This window comes from Sycon ciliatum, chromosome 1 (assembly GCF_964019385.1).
Source record: "Sycon ciliatum chromosome 1, ocSycCili1.1, whole genome shotgun sequence".
Lineage (NCBI taxonomy): Eukaryota > Metazoa > Porifera > Calcarea > Leucosolenida > Sycettidae > Sycon > Sycon ciliatum.
The window spans coordinates 45420678-45438371 of record NC_088643.1 but is presented as its reverse complement, the minus strand read 5'-3'; the positions used below and the strand labels follow the sequence as shown (position 1 = coordinate 45438371).

At 47.4% G+C, this 17694-nt stretch overlaps 1 protein-coding gene across 1 annotated transcript in view; it reads right to left on the bottom strand.

Moving 5' to 3' along the window:
- Positions 1-313: 313 nt before the first annotated feature.
- Positions 314-17694, bottom strand: part of LOC135828428 (small ribosomal subunit protein uS9m-like) — a 25705-nt gene continuing 8324 nt past the window's right edge. The window contains exons 7-16 of the mRNA XM_065340881.1: positions 16997-17076; positions 16409-16491; positions 15092-15167; positions 14525-14641; positions 14284-14302; positions 11921-12059; positions 7138-7244; positions 6066-6146; positions 5080-5158; positions 314-551 (exon numbers count right to left, since the gene is read on the bottom strand). Coding sequence (XP_065196953.1) covers positions 539-551; positions 5080-5158; positions 6066-6146; positions 7138-7244; positions 11921-12059; positions 14284-14302; positions 14525-14641; positions 15092-15167; positions 16409-16491; positions 16997-17076 — 794 coding nt within the window. The 3' untranslated portion in view covers positions 314-538. The remainder of the gene's footprint in view (positions 552-5079; positions 5159-6065; positions 6147-7137; positions 7245-11920; positions 12060-14283; positions 14303-14524; positions 14642-15091; positions 15168-16408; positions 16492-16996; positions 17077-17694) is intronic.

The following is a 17694-nucleotide window of genomic DNA, read 5'->3' as shown; positions in this document are numbered from 1 at the left end:
TTAATAGTGGACAGTACGGTCGACCGGTCGTGATCTCAACCTCTCGCCCAGCTAAGAATCATGTACGCTCCAAAAGCAGCCGAGATATTCTGAGCCGGACACGTAGACATTTGACAGCGACTTCACAAACATCTCATCTAATTATAATTATATTTGTTGCCAGTGCCCCCTCCCCTCAACTTGCTCAAGGTCCTCTCTACCTCCCTCCATCAGCTTCCCTCCCCCGTGTGTGAATAATCGGTATGATACCGCAAGTGACATCACACTCTGCACACCACACTCTCGCTTTGCCCAGAATACCACACCAGAAGGCTGAAATATTTATAATTTTCAAGAGAATTGTTACACATTCCACAAGCTCGCTAGCTGTCCAAAGACCAGTTCCATAATATTAATTTAAAAGCTCTTCAAGTCCAGACACTGGTCAACTGGCAAATGAAAGAACTCGGGCGCAGCGGCAAGCAACTGGGCAAGCCTCTTGATCATCCAAGATGATACGAATACGGATAGAAGTGAAGGTGGTGGGTGCCGAGGAGTACTATCGCTTTTTCCTGTGAGGACATAGATAACAAGCAAAGAAGAAGAGAAGGAACACGTCATGCAGACACTGATGTTACATGTACTACGGTGAACGGCACAGGATGGCTTGACTTTGATCTCAACTCTTCAGCACAAGCAGACATTCAAATGACAATGTATAGTCAGTGGGATGTGTGTGTGACTGTAGTGTGTAGAAAAAATGGAAAAATGAAAAATAGGGATTCACTGGCCAGAAAAAGTCACTTCAAACAGCTGTGTGGTGGATGCCAGGCTAAAAATAGTGGCGGTCAATTCATCAGCCTTGCAAGCTGTTGAATGGTGTAATCCCAGCACAAGTTGCTATGTCTAACATAGCTGTTCGCTATCATCGCTTCCGCGATGGGCATGTCTGAGGAGAGGTCCGAGGTGTGTGCGTGCGTGTGTCTGGTGGTATGTATGTGTGTGTATGTGTGTGTGTGTGTGTGTGTGTGTGTGCCAGCTAGTTCGGTTGGTGGGTACACTTATGCCGGATAGTGTTGGGTCTGTTGCCAACGGGCTCGGCTACTTGAAGGTGTAATGTTGTACCTACCACCTTTGTTGGTTTCAGGGTTCATATACTTTCTATTTGAAGTATACATACCTGTTAACCATGGACTGCTTCTGGCTAGATTAACTCTTGTGTAATCAATGGTGCTAGTGAAGCTTATTATCAGATCCACTCTGATTTAGCCACCCACACTAGTAGCAAGTATTACCTTCACTGGGGGCAGGGGTGACTGCAGTTGGATCCCTGGACGGATACCCTGATGCTGTCAATCCTTTTTCTGCACCTTGTCCTCACCCACTTACTGAGGTGTGGTGAGCCCATAAGTGGGATCATTTTCAAGTCCACCCAGAGTTTTGGGGATTTCAGGGGGTGTCGGCCGTTGGGCGGTTCAATAGCCAATTGAGTCATCTTTCCAAGATTCCTTTTGAGTCTCTCTCCCCTCTCCCGGGGAGACCCACGTGACCAGTTTTGGCAGTGTGCAACAAGTACAAGTACAAGTAAGTACAAGTGTGTGTGTGTGTGTGTGTGTGTGTGTGTGTGTGTGTGTGTGTGTGTGTGTGTGTGTATGTGTGCCAGCTAGTTCGGTTGGTGGGTACACGTATGCCTGATAGTGTTGGGTCTGTTGCCAACGGGCTCGGCTGCTTTAAGGTGTAATGTTGTACCTGCCACCTTTGTTGGTTCCAGGGTTCATATACTTTCTATTTGAAGTATACATACCTGTTAACCATGAACTGCTTCTGGCTAGATTAACTCTTGTGTAATCAATGGTGCTAGTGAAGCTTATATCAGATCCACTCTGATTTAGCCACCCACACTAGTAGCAAGTATTACCTTCACTGGGGGCAGGGGTTCTGCAGTTGGATCCCAGGACGGATACCCTGATGCCGTCAATCCTTTTTCTGCACCTTGTCCTCACCCACTTACTGAGGTGTGGTGAGCCCATAAGTGGGATCATTTTCAAGTCCACCCAGAGTTTTGGGGATTCCAGGGGGTGTCGGCCGTTGGGCGGTTCAATAGCCAATTGAGTCATCTTTCCAAGATTCCTTTTGAGTCTCTCTCCCCTCTCCCGGGGAGACCCACGTGACCAGTTTTGGCAGTGAGCAACAAGTACAAGTACAAGTATGTGTGTGTGTGTATGTGTGTGTGTGCGTGTATGTGTGTGTGTGTGTGTGTGTGTGTGTGTGTGTGTGTGTGTGTGTGTGTGTGTGTGTGTGTGTGTGTGTGTGTGTGTGTGTGTGTGTGTGTATGGAGTGACTGTCCTGGCGGTCCTTCTTTATGGATCTGAGAGTTGGACCGTCAGGCAGCGTGATGTCCGTCGCCTGGAGCCCTTTCACCTGCAGTGCGTGCGCTCCATCCTGAAGATAAATCGTGGCCGGCAGATCGAGGAGCACATCTCCTCTCTCCAGGTTCGCGGGATGTGGGGCGATATGGAGGAGATCGCGGATAAAGTCAGAGTCCGCCGACTTCGATGGCTTGGCCATTTGTCCCGCATGCAAGATCGGATCCCTTGTCAGCTGCTGTACGGCGCGTTACCCTCCAAACGTCCACCGCATGGACCCCGTAAGCGCTGGAAGGACTCCGTGAAGTGCGACTTGATGGCTGTTGGCGTACCTCTGGAGCAGCTTGGTGACATCGTCCAAGATCGACAGGGATGGCGGGTCACCTGCCGTGACGCTGTCAACGCTATTGTCCAGTCCCGCATGGAGCCTGTGGCGAAGCTCCTCATCTGTGGCACTTGTGCGCGCAGTTTTCGTCGGCCACAGGATATTGCGAGGCACAAGTGTAACGCTGTTCACGCGGCCCGCGCGCGCTGAGTATGGCGTTCCCCGCCCGGTGGACAACACGTTCCTGGTCTGCCCCGTATGGGGCCACATAGCCAGTCATGGCAGTGGAAGAAGGAAGGAAGGAAGGAAGGAAGGTGTGTGTGTGTGTGTGTGCGCGTGCGTGTGAGTTTGGGTTGCAGTGCGTATACATCATGACTCCTTCTTGTGCAGTCCTACAGATAAGCACTGCACTAACACATGCAAGCAGTGTCCAGCAAAGACTTCAATCTCACTACGAGGTAAGAGGAATGCCACAGTCCACACCACTGCGTTTACAATTTTACTTTCATGTGAACTTGAAGTGCAAGCAAAACGGCATCCGGGCACAAGAACTCTAGCCTGAGCTGTGTGGGCCTTGGAAGTGCTGTCATTCACCAGTACCGTAAAGTCCGGAGCAAACGCCCACTTCGCAGCAAACGCCCACCCCAGCGGGTCCATACTATTTTCGTCTTTTTCAGGTCAATATAGTTGTAAACAACTGGCATGAAGGTCGAATGCGTACGAGAACGACTGTAATGCCTACAAACTGCCTATGTCCTACCAGGAGGCTGTGCAAAAACGATTGTCATTATCTTCCTGCAAAGAAATAACTTCTGTCGAGATTTCCTTTCATTCGATAAATGTGTCGTCTTTGTGGTAGTTCGTTCTCCATGTGGTACGAGTAATGCCGTAGAAATTTGTGCAGTGCCACGATGTCGCACTGTCAGGAACAGAAATTGTTCTGATAAAGCGTCAGTCAACGACTTGACTGGTCCCAGTACTAGTATTGCAGTTGTAAGTCGAATAGGGTATGTCACAGAAGCTACACCTACAAAGCCGCTGCTAACTTGTTGAAAACTCCGAAGTGCCCGAGAAAAACACTTGCCTTTGGGTGCTGTGTGATCTCGAAATGATGGCTTGAAACACCGTCAGAAGTGTATTTGGTTCCTTCAATACTCTGTTCTTCGCTACCTTGCTATTCGGAAGAAAACCCGGTTCGGATTTGCGAAATAAAACAACTATCATTATAAAATCACTATGAGCTAGCTCGTGGCTCGTGCCCAAAGAGATTTTGAAACCCGGAAAGTGGACATAGTTTACCGTAGCAAAGTGCTCTTCCCGCTACGGTGTGAGATGCACTTTTGTACAGTAGTGGTGACAGTGCATGGGGTCAGTGTGTACAGGCCAGCAGATCTTGCAAAAATGGGGTGGGCATTTGCTCCGGACTTTACGGTAGTACAATGGTGTTTCAGGTTTGCTACACTGATAACTAGCACTGGTGATAAGTATTAGAGAGGTTCTGCACAACGAAAGTTCGAACGAAGTTTCGCGACAGGCCTTGCGAAAGTGTGTACGAATTTTCGCACGAACTTTGTGTTCTGCACATTTTCGTAGTTTGCACGCGCCAAGTGCACGTACGACATGACCCAATCTCACGAAACTTCCTACGAAAGTTCATTTCGCGTTCCCTGCAAGTTTCGCGTCCAAAGTTGCGAAAGTTCGTGCGAAGTTTCTCACTTCGTGACGTAGAGCGAAAGTTCGTACACATTTTCGTTTTGCAGAACCTCTCTATTTGTAGAGCACTAGCTCGTGGTCAAAGTACTACAGTGCATTGATGACAGCTTTACAGGTGGAGCAGGATACCAGTAAGTTAGGCTGCAACCACACTAGGTACAAAATCACGTACAAACGGCATTACAGTAGAAAACGTCATGGCGACGCGTGCTAAATGCAAAATGCGCTTTGTAGGTTTTCAGCAACTGGCGCACCCCTGTAGAAAGCCACGTTTGTCGTTTTCGTCGTTTTCGCGCTCCTTCTCCTGTGTACAACTTTGTTTTTGTACCTTGTCGTCGTACATAGCATCAGCATCAGCATTTTTTTTGAATTTCCCGGTCTTTTCCAGCGCATGTCACACGCTTTGGTACGACAACGTCACGTGCTGGTCGCGTGAAAACGTCATCTATGCAGACCGAAAAGTGTAGTGTGGTTGTGTACCGACTTGTACTGAGATATGCAAGAAATTTTGTACTGTGATTTTTACGTAGTGTGGTTGCGGCCTAACGTGATTGTTACCCACAGAACACGACTACTGTATCTGACTCAGCAGTCTGATTAACAGCAGCACCATCATATACATGTGCAACCTGCAGGGTAGGATTCAATGGTTCAATCTGATATGCAGCAGCAGCATCAGCAGCACAGGGTGCTTACCATTGACCAATCTTTCTGGCCGTGAGCCTACCGGGCTGCTTTCTCTGCGCTGAACGCTCGTCTTGCGTGAGAAGATTTTCTGCCAAACCACACCAGCCAAAAGCAGCACACATGGTCATTCAAGCCGAGCACCGTATACCTCATAAACAAATCGGCTTCTGAACACCGATGGACGTGTACTACGGATTGACATCAAGAACATGAATTTTTCGAAGAACATAACATGGGCAGCCCCAAATTTCTGCTCCCGTCAAGCATGGTACACATATCGCCAGTACACACAAGAGCAGAGTGGAGGAGCAACTCTCCCGATCTCTCCGGTGGCAAACAACTGCCTGAGGACTAAGGTATACACACAGTGTGCCTACTTCAAGTAGCAAGATCATCAGGAGTAAATAAGCTCCCAAAAGTGTTCAACTCTGCATACAGGGTCTCCGATGGCGAAAACTCACATCTCGTGTTCCAGGTACGGTACTATGTACAACGAACGCCAAGGAGTCCGCAAAATCCCGATATCTGCCTTGATCATGCTGATGACTCGCATAAGCTGAGTGGCTTTCTGTCAGGGAGTGCTATTTTTACTATTCCACTGCTCACTAAAAACGGGCTGGGAACGACGTACAATGGTAACATTACACCACGTGATGTGAGTTTTCGCCGTTGGCGACCCCATAGAGAGGGTATCCAGAGTTGAGCACCCTTGGTAGCTTATGTACTCTTGGTAATGTGGACTGGTCATCTATCTTATGTCCTCTTGGTAAGGTGGACTGGTCATCTATCGGCAATCTACCTACACGGCACTATGGTGGGAAAATGTGAGAATGTGACAGAGGCCAACCTAGAAGGGCACATCTCATTGGTTCACATAGTCAGTGCATATGTCATTGGGAGAGCCTAGAAGAGGTATTAGGTGAACCAATCCACATCCCACCATGAGCTAAAGATCCTACATCTACATGAACTGGTTCAGCACAGGCGTTACTGACCTTTCTCTAGAATCTCCTTGTACTCGGGGTTAATAACAGCCAGTGCTCTACTCAGCGCCAAGCGAGTAGCACCGGCAGCGACTGATGTACACACACACACAGACAGACACAGATAGACATAGACAGACACAGATAGACAGAACATGTGCACCGCAGACACACACAAATACACACAAACGCACGCACGCACACACACACACACACACACAGACAGACAGACAGACACATGCACGCACACCCGTACACACACACACACACACACACACACGCACACATACCACACACACATGCACGCACACACACAGAGGTAAGTTAGCTAGCTGCTCCACTTGATGCACATACAGCAATAGATTCAATAGACTCAATACCATGATGATGGATTGGCTAATTGACACACCGCACAGCTCAGGAAAGACAGGCATGTTGTAGAGACAAGCAGCCCAGAACATTAAAGCCTTTTGAAATTTCTTTTGTTCTCTCTAGCCTAGTACTGGCTATATTGTCACTGTTCATCACCACAGCAACTGCAATGGATGCATTTCATTTTGACGTCTAATTCCAAGAGTACATAACCCCCCCCCCCCCCAGAGTGTGCAACGCCTGATCCAGCTCTGCACAGGGTCTTGGTCGAGCGTAATCGGATCTTTGCGTCATACACATCTGAAGGGAGCCCGGGGAGTCGCGGGTACTCTCGGATCAAAAACAACGGTGCCCTGCCTCGAGACCGGCCTTGCGCTGGTGTGGAGTGTACGCACGACATCATAAGATCCGATTCCGCTCGACCAAGACCCTATGCACAGCTGGATCGGCGTTGCACACTCTGGGGGGTTATGTACTTTTGGTAATACGTGTATAGAAATAGGTACGATAGCAATGCAAAAAAGGTACAATAATTACAAGTATTTCTTCAGTGTTCATGAACATATTGGCTTGGGGTAGTTGCAAAGGCAGAAGACAGTCTGAAGAAAACAGTGGCCGTCACCACCAGGACAAACCAGGCGCCTTCGCAACACAGTGTTGACATGGGCTTTTATTTTTTAAGGCCCTTTTTAAAATATTCATTTGAACTCACCCGTCGGGCTTGCCATATCGCAGCCATTGCCGTGTCTCAAGACCTCAATCTCGGCATCGAATAAGCCGATGGAGTTTGTCGCGATGAACGGGTGCAATACTATTTGCCTGAAACGCAATACAGAGAGATAGGCGCACAGAACAACAGGAGTGTCACTCAGGGGCTAGTCATGGTGATGCTAACACTACAGAACAAGCAGAACAACACACACACACACACGCACACACAAAAGCACACACGCACACACACACACAAGTACAACTGCACCGGCATTTTAGCCAATATCAGTACTTGTAGGCTGGAAATAACTTAAAACTATTTCCAGCTAAATGCATGGCCTGAGTTCTGGTGTTGTGTATCACATCTTCCCACATGGTGCCAGCTGCCTGTCCCATCTCTCTTCTCTCCAAGACACTTGGCAACGAAATCGAAAATCGCACATGGTCATGTTTGCCGTTAGCTGGGGAGGGGGGTGACAAGGCCTGCAGCACCTGCAACCCCTACCGACACCACGCCAGCAAGTGTGGCAGCTTGAAATACGGCACGTGCCGTACATGTGAAGCACGCGAGGAGTATCAGTTACAGCAGGTACAAATGAGACTGCACGAGTGGGCCAGTAACGTTAGCACATGTGTAGAAAAGTTGAGAAAACGCTTAGCTCAGTCCGAGACAATGCTATACACATATTATGTGAGGGTAAGACTCGGATGGAGAGCCAAGGATTAAAATTTATAGAAAGGACCAAAATGTTACATGTTATCCGTAGTTTCACTAGTTTGTGTCCAACACTAACAATTATACTGAAGTAGGCAAGATATTTTTTTAAGCAAGATGTTAGTGTAAGCAAGATGTTATAAAAGCAAGATGTTAGTGTTGATGTCAAAGCTAAAATTCTTAGCTTGCTGTGATTTTTTAGCTTGTTTTCGTCTTGAGCGTGCTCACCTTCCCCTTTCTCATGCTATGTCATAACTTAGCACCTTCCAAGTTGGAAGGCTGTTGGTTTGCGTATCCAAGACGTGATAGAGCTTATCATCAGGTCGTTGAATGCCGGTCAGTATCACATCAGTCAGTATTGTGCTAGCTGTTGTGCCTTCTGACTACACAACACCTAGCATATAGCTGATAGTGAGTAGAAGGTGAACACCTCTTTCAGTAGTCTATGTATGGTGTTATGGCAAATCATTGCCGCTAGCCTTTGGTGTCAATACTTTCATGGTAATTCCAATGCATCCACGAATCAACGCGCCCTCCTTTGGTGTCAGTTATGCTGCGTGCACGCGTACATATAGAGGTGATGCATTTATTGTTCCTGTAAGGGGTCGTCGCAAAAGTTTTCTGTCGTCCCTGAAACGAACATCGTTCATTTCGTACTCGGACCCCTCCCCTCCCTCTGAAACGAATGCAGCTTGCTATGCTGGACGACGAAAGTCGCATGCATATACATGCCATATGCACAGTGTCGGTCGATTTGCGATTTTGGCTCGCACTCCCCCCCCCCCCCCCCCCCCACACGAATGATGTTCGTTTCAGGGACGACAAAAAACTTTAGCGACAACCCCTAAGGACGAGTCTAATCAAAATAATTACTGGCTGTTCTTTCATGCAAACTGTTGTTCATGACCTTCGACCTTTGTACTTTGGCGGACTGGTGCACCCTGCGGTGGACTGTGAGTGGTTTTCTTACTGTATTTCCAGTGTTGCATACAATGCTGCTTTTTCCTTGTTCTGGTTTGTTCATGGTGGCTTCCTTTCGTTTTATTCAGTCAGTTACAGCTTGCAGTATTCCTCTCGTGTAGTTCAGTTGCTTTACTAGTGTCTCATCCTGAAATAAACATTATTTATTAATATCTCTGTGAGTGAGTCAGATCCCTCTCTCATCTAATGGTAGCAGAGGATGGTTGTCTTCACCTAGTCGGAAGTCCATCGGAGCGGGATGTCTGGTCACAGCGACGATATCAGTCACAAGCGGAGCAGGGCAGGCAATGATGTTGAGCCTGGCGATACGGACGACCAGGAAGAGCAAGTCGACGATGCTGTGGCATAATCTGTAGACATGAGAGTGGCAAAAATTCAATTGCGGGACGAAAAGCAGTTTGTGAGTGCGAGCAGAGGTGTACTGAGTGCAGGAAGAGGACAGCCAAACCTATCACTCCAGTCATGGCCCCTCTGCCGAAGATATGGTTAGAGTCACCACATCGTGCTTTCGGCCGGGTTGCAGTGGATTACGCCGGGCCATTTGCGACAGTTCAAGGTCGAGGACAGAGGCGGGTAAAGAGGTACCGCTGCCTCTTCACTTGTCTAACGTGCTATGCTGTTCATTTGGAGATGTCCTATTCCCTGGGCACCAGTAGCTTCTTGAATGCCTTCAAGAGCATGAGCAACCGCCGAGGAGTGCCGCACAATGTGACGAACTTTGTCGGAGGACAACGCGAGCTGAAAGAGCTAGAGCAAGAACAGGCAGCGCTCCAGGTGAAGTTCCCATGTGTACGGTGGCACTTCATTCCTCCAGGTGCCCCGCATTTCGGCGGTGTTCACGAGACGATCGTCAAAGCCGCCAAGAAGGCCATATACGCAGTCGTGAGTGATGCCAGCATCACCGATGAGGAGCTACAGACCGCTTTCTGTAGTACCGAGTCTCTCCTCAAGTCAAGACCGCTAACAACACCTTCCGTGGATGCCAGAGACGACTTGCCCTTGACTCTGAACCAAGCGACATGTGGAGCAGTTCTCAATCGGCACAAGCAGTGACGATTACAGCCTACAGCAAAGATGGAGGAGAGTGCAAGAACTTATCACACACTTCTGGCACCGCTGGATGAAGGAGTGGGTCCCCGGACTGAATCGCCATGCTAAGTGGCCCGCTGAGGAGAAGAACATAGCAGTTGGAGACATCATCCTGGTGGTCACTGCAGATACACCACGGGGTAAATGGCCCCTTGGAAGAGTGACGGAAGTGATGCCAGGTCAAGACGGCACCGTGCGTGTTGCGAGAGTGCTAGTTGGTGGGAAGACGGTGACCAGGCCTGTGGTGCGACTGGTCAGGGTGGACGCCGCTGGATCTGATGATAGTACGGAGTACTAAGGACTGATTCTGATTTGCCCTAGGATGCTTACTGGCTGGGTATTTCTCTCTTGTAGAACAACAGTCTTCCAGTTTTGCAGCCGTTCATGTTTCTGTGCAGCTACTGAAGTAGCTAGTTCGGTACGTTTCGTTTGCTTTTGTGATAGTTGATATTTAGTTGTATCAACGTTGATACTTACCGGTAGTTGTATCAAGGAGGGTGGAATGAGTAGAATGTGAATCTCTTTCAGTAGTCTATGTATGGTGTTATGGCAAATCACTGCCGCTAGCCTTTGGGTGTCAATACTTTCATGGTAATTCCAATGCACGCACGAATCAACGTGCCCTTCTTTGGTGTCAGTTATGTGGCGTGCACGCGGGTAGTTCTGCTAGGTGAAACCCAATCCAAAGTGCACAGCATAAACCCCGGACCTGTGCGGCCAATGACGCCCCCCCCCCCCCCCACCCACCCTGAAGTGGTACAAATGTTGCTGGAAATATACAAAACCCAGTGAAAAACCGGTCACGGGCGGCGACTGTGCAACTGTACAAGTGTACAGTCATGTGACACACAGGTCTATGGTAGAACATGTGTAGCGACCTGACGCTTACATCACTCATCAATCATTAGGCATGCACGAGAATAGTTAATCTTTCTCTTTGGCCTCAAATTCTCCGTTGCACGGTTGGCCACTGCAGCCGTCGTTGCAGGGCCGACGTTAACCTTTATCCGACCGGCCAGTCAAACATCGACGACTTTAACAAACTGTAACTCACTCATGTTTGATCCAAACCGCACCAGTTGGGTCTCAGAAGAAACAGGAAAGACCCGACATTCATTTGCAAAAATCGGAGCATCTTTAATAGCATGTTCCAAAAAGAGGTTATAAGTCTCTGAGGGAGGTCTGTTTTCACACCACGTACGAAACAAGTTTCCACATGGTGTAACTCTGGCAATGATTATGTTGCCCTCCTAAAACTTTGCCTGGAGGCTTCCCTGATGGTACATTCAAAATTTGTTAGCATGAAAGTACAAATTTAAGACCACAAATAGTCCACGTGTCGATGAGCCGTACTTCTAAAAAATGATTGGAGATGGATTTTCGTTCCTCTTACAAATGAAGGCTAGCAACTGTTTCTAGAGAACTCCTCATGGCTCAAGCTTTCCAAAAAGCCCAAGATTGCCAACATCACCCAAGGGAAACTAAAATTATCATCAAAATGGGCTGCGGCGTCTCGCTGGGAGTGAGAATTTGTCCACTTTGTCGGTCGGATATGGGTTAAACCCTAAACAATCATGTACCTTGTACTGGCACTCACTGCTGGTATACCATTGCAAGCTGTCACAGCTCGACTCACGAGGGCATGGCTCATGGCAAATTACTTGTGACAGGGGGCAACACGCATGCATCACCACGTCGTTAAACCCACTGTACACTGTGCACTGTACAGTGTACAGTGCACAGTGTACACTGTACACTGTACACTGTACACTGTACACTGTACACTGTACTGTGCACAGTGTACACTGTACACTGTACACTGTACTGTGCACAGCGTAGATCTACACTGTACACTGTACAGTGTACACTGTACTGTGCACAGTGTACACTGTACACTGTACACTGTACTGTGCACAGCGTAGATCTACACTGTACACTGTACACTGTACACTGTGCACAGTGTAGATCTACAGTGTACAAGCATTGCATTCCCACTCACCGGTGGGCGAGATCGGGCCAGTAGATTGCAATGTCCAGGGCCTTGAGCAGGCCGGCGCGGATCTGCGGACGCTCACGTATAAACAGCTTGCCGGTGCCGGGACGAACAGAGGCCCAAGCGCGACATTCCATGCGCTGACCTGCGTGAAGAGTGCAGGCACAAGAGATAGTCTTAAAAAAACAACCCACTTCACTGTGCATGATAGCACACATACTGTATAACACCTTTATTTCGGTGTAATTTAAATTTCGGTAACTTCGGTACTGGTCCTGGATCACCTAATTTAACATTACACCTAAATTTTCCCGGAGTGCCAAAAATATGTAAAAATCATGAAAATCACTGTCAAATTAAAAAAATCAACTTGTATACTGGTATAGTACATGTACAATCATACATGTACAATCATACATGTACATGTACAATCATACATGTACATGTATGTGGAGCCCAGGCCCAGCCGGCCGGAGATGCAAGACCTTTTATTTTTTATTTTTTTATTTTTTTTAGTGCCATGCATACCGAATTTATCCTCACACCGAAAGGTCAGGGGTTGGCTTTTACCGAAATTTTACAACACCGAAAATAAGGTGATATACAGTACTACTGTCGCGGACATGGAACTCCGGTCGCATGTCTAGGGGCCCCAGGGCACTGGCCATTCAGCCTTGAGTACCTTCATTTATGCGCTTTAGCACGCTGGTCGCATCGGATCAACACGTGTACTGCATGCAGTGTTCTGTACGCGCTGAGGGCGCCGGCCCCGGTCAATCGACTGGATTTCCATGTCCATGACAGTAGTAGTTAATTAAGTGTGAACTAGCGACTATCAAGAGAGTGAAGCTGCTGACGTTTCTGCACGGGTGTCTGTCAGTGTCATAGGTCTTATGCACGATGTACAGATGCACGAAATCCCGTAGAATATTGTAGAATCCCGTAGACCCGGTTGGGTGTTGAATGTGCAGGACCCAATTGTATAATACTGCTATTTTCACTATGAAAAGGGCCCTGAAGGCATCTAGCTAGTCGTTAGTTCAATCCCAAAGTGAAGAAGCTGGAAAAGCGATTGTTTGCCATGAATTAGGAGGCTAAATGGGTCAAACGCGCATGTATAGCACACAATGAACACCCAACCGGGTATGCACACACCTACAACCCTAGTACAGAACTTCGTACATCTGTACAACGCGCATAAGGACTATTGCAAAACTTCTGGATTAAATCAAAGTTGATGAAGATACATGTATGCAGCGAGAAGTGGCATGGTGCGTATAACTGAGCTATGACTAAACTGATGTAGTCCGTGAATTTCGTCATGGCAGCAATCCATTCGAGCAGCACACTCTTGGTTTCATCTACTCAAGGACACTGTGCAGGAGAATTGGTGCTTCATAGACGAAGTTCGTTATATCACGAAATTCGCTACATACGAGTTCGTTATAAGTGGAGTAGGGGTGAAACGAGTATCTATTTTGACCAATCGATCACTCATTCATAATATTCGATCGAGTATCCGATTATTTCGAGTATTTTACCAAAATTCAAAAGCGCTAGATTTGTGAGTTCTCGACCAATTCGGAAGAAATTATCTGTGAACATTGAACAAAAGTCGCCAACGTCTTGTACAGAATGTAAAGTAACGATTTCCATCAGTATTTTCATATCTCATTACTAACTAACGTTACTTGCCGTGGTGATCGCATCGTCCAAGTCATAAAATACTGACTCAAAGGCATGCATAAAGCATGCATACCATGTACCAGTGGACGAGCTGAGCTGTACAACAAAAGTTTTTGAAAAATAGAATGCCAATACTAAAAAAAAAAAAAAAAAAAAAAACGATCGAGTGTAAAATTTCGAATATTCGCTCGTTTGAAATTTTCGAACGAATACTCGAATATTCGAACTAATCGTTTCACCCCTAAAGTGGAGTCGACAGTACACTGTTACTGCAGCCAGTAAATAGACATGCATTGGCATCACACTGCACTTTCACTTGCACTTGCCATGGCTAGGGCCATAGCTACCGAGTACTACCGCTACTGTACTGGTAAAACATGCACCTTCTACAGCACACACACACACACGTGCACACACACACACGTGCACACACACACACACACACACACACGCACACACACACACGCACACACACACACACACATACACACACATACACACACACACACACACACACACACACACACACACACACACACACACACATACACACACGCACACACACACACACACGCACGCACACACACACACACACACACACACACACACACACACACACACATACACAAACACATACACAGAGTACACAGTAAGGGTAGAACACTGGCCAGCACTCCACTCACCCTGCTGTGTTCTAGAGTTCTGCATGAACAAATCCAAATCACAAACAAGCACACAACACACAGCATGAACAAACATAACATAAGGAGATCAGCTAGCCTCTGGTGAAGGCAGACTATGCTACAGATATTCCAGTCACGATGGGTTACATGCTGCAACAATGTAGGAGAAAGCAAGGTGGAGTGGAGTGGAGAAGGAAACTCCAGCACATTCTCTTGATTCTTCGACAAACGCACAACTTACATCATCGACGACCTTCTTCTTGACATGTGGGTTGCTCCATTGCTTCAGAAACTTAGAGGCCACGTAGGAGAGCTTGTGGTTAGCAAGTTTATCCAACCGCTCAATCACCATGTCATACTGTAAGTTGAAAAGAAGACGGATAATGGCGTTAGAGTTGTCGGCGAAATGAGGGTTAGACGAATCCCAACGAGTAGCACTCAGGGCAGCCTCTGCGAACGAAGACACGTGTACATGCACTTGTACATGCACTTGTACAAGCAAAATACTCTCAGAGTTCACACAGTGATAGAGAATGAGCATTCAACTAGTGCTTGCCGTATACTCGTTTCATACCCGTATGGAGATGCGAACAGTCTCCAGAAATATAACCACTACAACAATAAATTGACCATGGCAAGCAAGCAAGGAGGAGGAGGAGGAGGAGGAGGAAAGAGAGAGAGAGAGAGGGGGGGGGGGGGGAGAGGGAGAGGGAGAGAGATCATTGGATGCACTCTACACTTGTACTCAGCAGTGAGTTTTAACTGCCCTCTCCTAAAAGAGAGGGCAGTCCAAGCACATTACATGTACCTGTTCATCAGAGAGTGGATCACGCAGCGCAGATTCCATCTCTGACTTCTTCTTCCAAATATAGCTGTCTTCAGTCCTGTACCAAGCAGCAAAGAGAAAAAAAGCAGATACCGATACATGCACTAGGTGGCAGGAAGAACAATTCGACGTGACACTGGGAACTCGTGGCCTGGTACAAGGGAAACATGGATGCCGCGAATGAGATTTACGGTCTTTGACCACTTTGGCGGTGGGTCTGATCAACTTACCTCCCACCACCTAAGGAGCTACAACTGTGCCTTGATCCTTGAGGGTGGTGGCGTTCCTACGGATCCGGAAAGCTCGGCCAAACACAGTCTCACGTGAACCGTGATATTCGCCTTGACATACAGTTGTCCAGATGGACATCACAATACTAGACTGGAAGCAGTAGCGACCAGCAAACTCATTATCAACTTAAACCAGTATACTTCGAAGTACTTATTATGAAACTTTGCATGTGGGGAGACTCCATCGTTTTAATAATAATACTTCATTGCATTTGGTGATGATTCATGGCAGCTGCAATCCGCTCCATTCTACTGTTAAACTGGATCAATATTCAATATGTTCTGTGACATCTTTCTTTATCCTACTGTACCTAAGGTCCTTGACGTCAAAAATAACGTAACCGCTGGATTACGCTTTCTCCAACACTGCCGCACATGTACAGTCCTGCTCAATGAGATTCAGTCGCGTCGTCACTCAAGTAAGCGTCGGGCGTTGCGCAGCCCTAGACCTGCGAATACTGGGCTGCGAACTGATGCAAGGCGCAAACTTGAGTGACGCGACTGGATATCATTGAGAGCAGCACTGTATTTGTATTTTCACACTCTTAGCATAGATACTCTTGCCTACACTGGCAGAGCAGCGCTAGCCGACGGCAAGGATCCCTGGCTGGAGTCCTAATGGTCACAGTCAATTTTTCTTTGGACTTTTTCCCCTTTGCATCACCTCCTTCACACTAATGAAATCTCATCATTGCCATCATTTAGAATACATCTACCGCAGTGTCTTGTATAAAAAGCCTGTCTCATTTAGAAGCCTGTTTTGAATACAAGCCTGATTTTTCAAGGTGCACTGTCGGCACATAAGCTTGGTTTTAGAAACACCTGTCTAGTATAGAAGCCTGTCTCGTATAGAAGCCTGCAAAATTTCCTGCAAAAAGTCATAATATAAGCCACTGCTTTTATACCCGACTTTACGGTATCTGCAGTACATACACATACGTGTGTTGTGGCACACCCATCTAGTACCAGCGTACACAGCCGCAAGAACACAAGACGAACAGCACTTTACCTCTGGTTGAACTCTTCCATCAGCTCTCTGAAACCAGCGGACGCCATCTTGCGCTGCATCCGTTCAGCTTGTTGATAGATGCTCTTTGGGACAAACAGCAGACAAGACCGAAAAGGAAAGCAGCATAAGCCTGACATAGGAGCAGCAGCAAAACCAGCTGCATGAAACTGAACAAAAAACCCGAGAATGACTGTAGTGCTGTGCATGTAGGTCATGAGTCTGATGTACTCCTTGCTTCTTGGGAGCAAATGCCACTTTCACGAAACATCATCAGTACGATATGCCGGTAGCCAGATTCTGCTAAGTATGACCACATTGGTTAGAGCTCAGCAGATTGCCAGTGGCCTCCTGGCACGTGCAAAAGATGAAGTGCTTTAACGTACAATCATCACCTACGTTCGTGTTCACACATACAGTCATAGTGACAAACAGTGACACACACATACTAGCGTGCGCACACATAAAGTCACACGTGCATGACCACCTAAACAATAAACACAGACGCAAGCAGCAGCAGCAGCAGCAGCAGCAGCAGCAGCAACAGTGGTACTTCAGATCTAAGACGGTGCCAGGAAGCCAGTCACTTACATAAAGAAGCTCATTGAAACCAGCAGATCCGGTGTAGAATCCCGCCGATTTCGGGGTGGCATGCAGGTCCATGTCAGCCTCTAGAAAATACAAAACAAACACACGCACAGCATTCTAGCCAAAGGGGGGGGGGGGGGGGCGTAGACCCCCCCCCCCTTGAAAAAGTGCCGCCCCTCCTCATTTTCCGATTTTTGTGTTCTTTCTTGCCTTCAACGAAAAATGCAGTCGATAGTCGGTACTAGAGGGTTCATAAAGGCACATTTCGGGTGAAGTCAGGTGTTCGCCCCGTACGTTGCATTTCGCATTTCAAGACAGTTATTTTGAAAATGGAAAAAAAAGGGTTACGGCCCTTACGGGATAACTGTTTTCCCTGCCCCCCCCCCCACATTTTTTGACCTGGCTAGAACCCTGCAAAAATACCACCAGGGATACCATCTCCCGAAACAGCCCCACAGCAATACAACACTTCCAACAGTAGATTCTAAAGAATATTCGAAAATTTCACCACTCAGCGATCAAAGCCATCGAACGCCATCAAAACAAAAAATCATCGGCAAAAATTTGGATTTTTGACATTCTAATCCGGCGAGTACTAAAGTGGATCATTGACACGGTAGCTACACAACTGTCAACACTGACTACTAGATGTACGTGTGCTACTACAGTGGTGGAGAACGAAATCCAGCAACTGGTGTCAT